The sequence below is a fragment of the Rhinatrema bivittatum genome, chromosome 16 (genome assembly GCF_901001135.1).
Source record: "Rhinatrema bivittatum chromosome 16, aRhiBiv1.1, whole genome shotgun sequence".
Lineage (NCBI taxonomy): Eukaryota > Metazoa > Chordata > Amphibia > Gymnophiona > Rhinatrematidae > Rhinatrema > Rhinatrema bivittatum.
Window position 1 is genome coordinate 5,930,036 of NC_042630.1, and position 6,794 is coordinate 5,936,829.

The 6,794-nt window shown below is 48.8% G+C and overlaps 1 protein-coding gene across 1 annotated transcript; it reads left to right on the top strand.

The window, feature by feature from the left end:
- Window positions 1–1,762: 1,762 nt before the first annotated feature.
- On the top strand, window positions 1,763–6,107 carry LOC115078035 (magnesium-dependent phosphatase 1-like). Its single transcript, XM_029580620.1, has 6 exons — window positions 1,763–2,028; window positions 2,160–2,220; window positions 2,732–2,842; window positions 3,323–3,430; window positions 4,875–4,960; window positions 5,834–6,107. The coding sequence occupies exons 1-6, from the start codon at window positions 1,992–1,994 to the stop codon at window positions 5,911–5,913; spliced, it is 483 nt and encodes a 160-aa protein (XP_029436480.1). The 5' UTR covers window positions 1,763–1,991; the 3' UTR covers window positions 5,914–6,107.
- Window positions 6,108–6,794: the final 687 nt, after the last annotated feature.

Consider the following 6,794-nt stretch of genomic DNA (forward strand, 5'->3'; position numbering starts at 1 on the left):
CATTCTCTAGCCATAGGGATAATCTGCTTGTCATGCATCCACCAGCCTTTTCTGTGAATACAAATTTCCTGACACTGTTCCTGAGTCTTCCCCTTGAAGATTCATACAGCGGTTCCTAGTTTTACAATTTTTTTCCATCAGAAAAGATTTTTTTTTTTTTTTACATCCTTTCAGGTATTTGAAAAACTCTTGTATCTCTACTCCTCCAGGGAATACTTATTTAGGTCTTTCTGTGCAGACCCCCACACCATTTGGGCTGCCTTTCGCTAGATGGCTACCATTTTTTTTCTGTTGGTCATGCCTCTCTCTATACAGCCTAGCAGCGCTCTGGCCTTGTCATTGCTTCACTGCCTTCAGCTCCATCACTCTCTCACCCCAAGGTCTCCCCCAGTCCCTGCTCATCAGTCTGCCCCTCGCCCTCTTCACGTACAGCTCCTTCGGATTGCGGTACACCCCAGATGCATGGCTGTGCTTTTGGGCAGTGAATCCCCACTGCCAAACCTTTGACCACTCCTTGAGCTTTCTTAGGTCACTTCTCGTTCTCTCTAGTCCTTCAGGTGTGTCTCAGTTGCAGGTCTTAGAAGGTAAATCTTGTTTTTTCAGACGACACTAATTCCTCTGCTACAGATGGATGTAGGCCATCTTTACTATAGAGCCTTTACTGTTCCATACATGACCCCAGGCCCAATATATCTGAAACCTTCCTTATACCAGGTTTTGAGCCATGACTTGAAGTTATCTACCTATATGGCTTAGCCTATTTTCACTTTCCATGAGTGGGTAACACTTCTGAAAAGGCAACAGACTTTGCCCTGTGCCCAGCCTGCTTCCCCAGAGTCTGGAAATCTCTCTCTGCTGCTTGGATGCTGCTTCTAGCAAGATCATTGGTTCCCAGATGGATAATCTTGATCTTGGAGTCCTTATTTTCTTCTTTAATTACACTGACTGTCTGGTTTGCATTCTACCAGCTGAGACTCCTGGAAGGCATTTAACTATGTTCTCCCTCAAAATGAGTCTCCCAGCACAAGGAGCTTTCTGGTGCGACTTTTGAGAGTGTGAAGGAGTTTCTGCTGTTCCTTTCAGATACCACTTAGCTTCCATTGCTAGAGCATCTTCATTTTCCAATGCAGAAAAGGCATTTTGTACCACTGGCATTAGAGCGGGAGTCACTGTGTCGCAGACCCTGGCCTACCCGATCCTGCTGTAATCCATTTATTACTGGGCTTTTGGATTCTGTGTAGGGTTGGGGGTGGGTCTCCTGGCTGCACAATTGGGGAGAGTGGGTTATGGGTCTTATCCTACCAGAACCTGCTATAAACTATTTATTCCTGGGTTTCTGAATCTTCCATGGGAGTGGGGTCAGGTTTTCTGATTGCTGTAAAGCGGCTGAGTCTTTTTTGGTGGTTGCTACTTCCTGTTTAGGCCTTTTAATTGCAGTTAATTCTGATTTTAAGTGGAGCCTACCATTTTTTCATTGGAGAGAGCTGTAAACAGATGGGGCAGGCTCTAAGCCTCCAGCGAGTTTGCTTATTACATTGCTGGGCTGAACCTGAAGCACTGGAGACTTGCAAAGCTGAGTGTGAGGTTCTGCGGGCTGGGAGTGTCTGACTTGTGGGGCTGCACCCTAGGCACTGTGGGCTGGGAGTGTCTGACTTGTGGGGCTGCACCCTAGGCACTGCGGGCTGGGAGTGTTGGTGACTTGTGGGGCTGCACTGCGGGCTGGGAGTGTTGGTGACTTGCTGCGGGGCTGGGAGAGTGTGAGGTACTGCAGACGCCTTGTGCCTGGCAGTTGAAGAGTTAACCTCACTGACCATAGAGTTCATAGGCAGGAACCATCTCTCTGGTCTTCCCCTCTGTCAATGCGAATCCTTGGGAGAGGAGGTACCGGCAGAGACAGAGTGACAGAAACCAGGTGGGATAAATAAACGGAGGCTGCGGATAAAGTGCATTCCAAGATCTGCAGCAGAAAAATCTCTCTTTCTTTGGATTAAATGTCCAGGAAACCAGAGCTGGTGGTATTTGATTTGGGTGAGGATGGAAGACAAGACACACACACAGCCCCCTGCTGTACACTCTCACCAAACACACACACCCCCAGTCTCGCAGAGGCAGGATACTCCTTGCCTTAAATGCCTCCCCTCTCCTCTCTCTCTTTCCAGACTATACCCTCTGGCCATTTTGGGTGGACACTCACGTGGACCCGCCCTTCAGAAAGACCAGGTGAGTAGGGGGTCTCTCCCCGCCCCTTCTATCTGTCTCCCTCCCTCTCCTCTGCAGTTAGCCTGGCACCTGTTTTTGCAGTGGACATCTTCATTTAATTTCTTATCCAAACGCTAATACAGGTTAACCACTGTTCACAGTTCCTGTACTGCCCAGCAATGGGAATTTCATGGCAGAAGTGTGCCTGCTACATGTCAGCAGAGCATTTATAGCTTAACAGGGTACAGAAATCCAGCGGAGCAGTATACGATGGGGGCTGAGATACTGATATACGCTGCCCAGGAGAGAAACCCCGGGATGATTATAGCCAACGATTTCGAGTGGCAAAACAGTATGATAAGGCGAGGGCCGGAGTTGGCTGCATAAGAGAAGCACCAGCAGGAAAAAAGGAAAGTGTAATGCCCTTTTACAGAGGGTTGCAGATGATCTAAGGGGGTCAGACTAGGATTCAGATGCCCACCTGAGCTCCCTGTTCTTTCATTTCCCTGATGTACGTTTCTCTCTCTCTCAGTGATGGGATGGTTGTAGACCAGACCGGTCGCAGAATTAGGCTCTATGAAGATGTTCCTGAGGTTTTGGAAGAACTTCGCAAACAAGGGATCCTCATGGCTGCCGCCTCCCGGTAATGTGTCCTCCTCTCCTGCAGCTGCAGGGGATCTTCGTGGCTGCAGCCTCCCGGTAATGTGCCCTCCTCTCCTGCAGCTGCAGGGGATCTTCGTGGCTGCAGCCTCCCGGTAATGTGCCCTCCTCTCCTGCAGCTGCAGGGGATCTTCGTGGCTGCAGCCTCCCGGTAATGTGCCCTCCTCTCCTGCAGCTGCAGGGGATCTTCGTGGCTGCAGCCTCCCGGTAATGTGTCCTCCTCTCCTGCAGCTGCAGGGGGATCTTCGTGGCTGCAGCCTCCCGGTAATGTGCCCTCCACTCCTGCAGCTGCAGGGGATCTTCGTGGCTGCAGTCTCCTAGTGACATGTCCTATCCTTTCCTGCAGCTGTGGGAGAGCCTTGCGGCCGCAGACTCCCAGTAATACATACACGCTGACTCCACGGGGGGGGGGGGGGGGGCAGCAGGTTCCGTGCATGACCCTGGCTTTGCTTCTCGTTTGCAGAACAGGTGAGGTCAAAGGAGCCAACCAGCTCCTGAAGCTCTTTAATCTGGATCGCTACTTCTCCCACAAAGAGATTTACCCCGGCTGCAAGGTTAACCATTTTCAGAGGTGAGGCCTGCTCACTTACTCCTGCTGCCACCTGTGGCCTTTTTTCTATGAAATATGGAGAGGGTGGGGATGCATGCTGGAAGCCAGAAGCAGAATCCCACCCTAGCATAAGCCAAAGGAACTCTAATAAGCTTCCCTTACAAAAGATATTTCTGTAGCCTGTGGAGCCACGACTGCTCTGCTGGGGCCATTTTTTTTTTTTTAGAGTGCCCTGGCGAGCTCCAAGCCTACAGCAGTGCCTTTAAGACCACTAGGCAGCCATGTTTTGCAGGACAAAAGGCCAAGAAGACGAGGCAGGCTGGCAGTGATCTCCAGGAGGAGGGCACTGATGGGTCAGGAGCTGTTGCTTTCTCTGAATCAGATTCAGGAAAACGTTATTGGCCTGACAATGTTCATATGCGTTCCTATTTCTAATTTGTGGCCCCTTTTCCTGTATTTGGTGAGGGCTGGCTGTGCTCTGCGTGTGTGACTGAGGAGAGGGATTCTGCTAGCGTGTAGTTTCTGTGTATTCTTTTTTCCCAGTAGGAGGTGCGTTGGGGCTCTGGGGCCCTTTTCCTAGGAAGGGTTGATGCCATGTGAGTTCTGGCAGTTAGTGCCATTTTTTATCTGTGTCTCGCCATTTCTCTCTTGCCCTTTTTTTCACTGTCACTCTCTCCCTCCCTGTGCTACTGTTCTGTCCATTGACATTTTGAGAAATGAAATTATCTCTGTGTGTGATCTGCATTACTGCTTGTTCTGAAGGAAATGAAAGAGCCGGCTTAGTATTTATGTTGATTAACGAGAGAAAATGCGGAAGACTTATCTGTTTCAATTTGATGGCAAAGCCTGAGGTGATGGCAGTTTCTCTAATATGTTTGAAGCTATTCCAGCATCAATAGGCTTGACTTATGTTTTGTTTGTCTGAATTTGATTATGAATGTTTTGCCTTGTGAGCTGTGGCTATTGGCGGCATATAATTATTTTAAATAAAATAAAGAAATGAGTCAGATTCAGGAAATGGGCTATGCAGGCACCCTTCCTTAGGGGAGGGGGGGGGGAAGTCAATGTGTGAAAGGAAAGGCAAGAGCTTTCTCTTGGATGGATGTCAAGCTTTGTTTCTGCATTATCTAAATTAATTCTGCTTTACTTCCTGTATGCATCACAGTACTGTGTCTGTCAGTAGGGGCTCCTGGGGAGATCTTGTCCCTCTTGTTGGGTGTTTTCTATACTGGGAAGTCGACTTTATGAATATGGTTCAGTGGAATGGCTTGCCATTTAAGGTACAAGGCTCATGGCTGCATGGGACAGGCGTGTGTGAGGCATACAGGTGGCCTCCCCTCTGTGACTGTCATGGATGGAATAAAGGGGACCTTCACTTTTTTCCTTCTTGCACAGGACAGCAAACATTGGCTCAACCTGTCTCACTCTCCTTCTCCCTCTCTGGTCCGTGTGTTTGCTTTTGCAGGATTCAGCAGAGGAGCAGGATTCCCTACCAGAAGATGGTGTTTTTTGATGATGAGAGGCGGAATATTGCAGACGTTGGTCGATTAGGTACTGGAAAAGCAGGCAGGGCAATACAGCAGGAGAATAGCTGCCCTTGGGAAGGGGCGTTACACTCAGTGCTAGCACGCGGGCCGATACAGTAAAATCGCGGGCGAGCGCCCGCTCTCCTGTGTGCGTGATACAGTATTTTAATTTATTTAAATTAGGCCCGGCGGTAAAAAGAGGCGCTAGGGACACTAGCGCGTCCCTAGTGCCTCTTTTCGGACGGGAGCGATGGCTGTCAGCGGGTTTGACAGCCGACGCTCAATTTTGCCGGCGTTGGTTCTCGAGCCCACTGACAGCCACGGGTTCGGAAACCGGACGCCGGCAAAATTGAGCGTCCGGTTTTCGACCCGCCAGTGGCGGGCCCATTAATTAATTAATTTATTTCTTTATTTATTATTTTGCTATACCTTTTTTCTTTTGCTATACATTTTTATTTCTTTTGCTATACATTTTTTCTTTTTCACTTTTTTAAACTTTCGGGACCCCCGACTTAATATAGCCATGATATTAAGTCAGAGGGTGCACAGAAAAGCAGTTTTTACTGCTTTTCTGTGCACTTTCCCGGTGCCCGGAGAAATTAGTGCCTACCTTGCGGCTTGGCTGCACATTTTGCATTCTGAATTGCGCGGGAATACCTAATAGGGCCATCAACATGCATTTGCATGTTGCGGGCTTGACTGTACTGTATCGGCCCGACAGAGAGGCTCAGTCTCAGCAACTATGGCTCTGTCTCTCTTCTGCCATATTTCCCCTTCTCTCCCTTGTTCTCTTCGCTAGCTCCATTTTGCTTACTCCTTCTCCATCTCTGTCTCTATCCCTCCTTTGTCCTCCGTTTCTCACCAGCTCCCTCTTTGACTTGCCCATTGTCGCTTTCAGGTGTGACCTGTATCCTTGTCCAGGACGGGATGAGTCTAAAGGCACTGAAGGAGGCACTCGAGATGTTTTCTCAGCAGTAACCTTACAAGGCATATTGGAGAACGTAGCATTTCACCAAGAAAAGGCCTTGCCTCAGAGACCGGCTGGACAAGCTCCATGGACCCATTCTCTGGATAGCATCTTTGTTTCCCTATCTCCTTCACAATACTCATTTCTCTTCTTTGAAAAGCAAAATTCTTGCACTTTATAAATAATACAACTATTTTTCAGTTCATTGCTTGCAAGTAGCATTTTTTCGTCTCTTATGTTTCTGTAAAACAGCTGTTCCTTCCATGTCTAGAAGTTTATTAATATGGTCTGCTCTTTTTCTTCTAAAAGCAAACTAGTCCCCTTCCTCTGACGTTTGGGACACCCTGTGGCCTTTCCTGGTTATCTTCCAGCTGCTCTGCATTTACAGAGATAAGAAAGGGTTGTCCCTGAGATGAGGACCAGCATTTGCAGAATTAAATAACCAGGTGCAATCCTATTACAGAGTAAAGATAGGCTGTCGGCAGCACTAATAAAGTGACAGCATATTAATGTCCGCCTGACCGTGGCTTGGCGAACAGTCTCATGGAGGAGAATGACCAGTTAGTGCTCTTGTTGGCAAGGGCTGCTTTCGTTAACTCCCCCCGAGGCTTGGTGCCCCTGCTTACTGGCATGAAGGCCTCCTCGCCCTTATGGGTTTCAAGATCTGCATGCGTTCTTACGGAAATAAGATGAGTCTGTTAGTCTGGTGTAGCAGACCAAGTGGGCTCTGTCCTCGAAAGCTCATGCTTTAATAAGTGAGTCAGGTGCCACTCGCCTCCTGCATTTTTACAGAAAGAAGAGGGTCCCCTAGCAATGGCCTCTGCCTAGCTCCCACCTCCTACGGCACGGAAGTGCTTTGTGATGGCGGCGGCCCCTTTAACTCGCCCCTGTC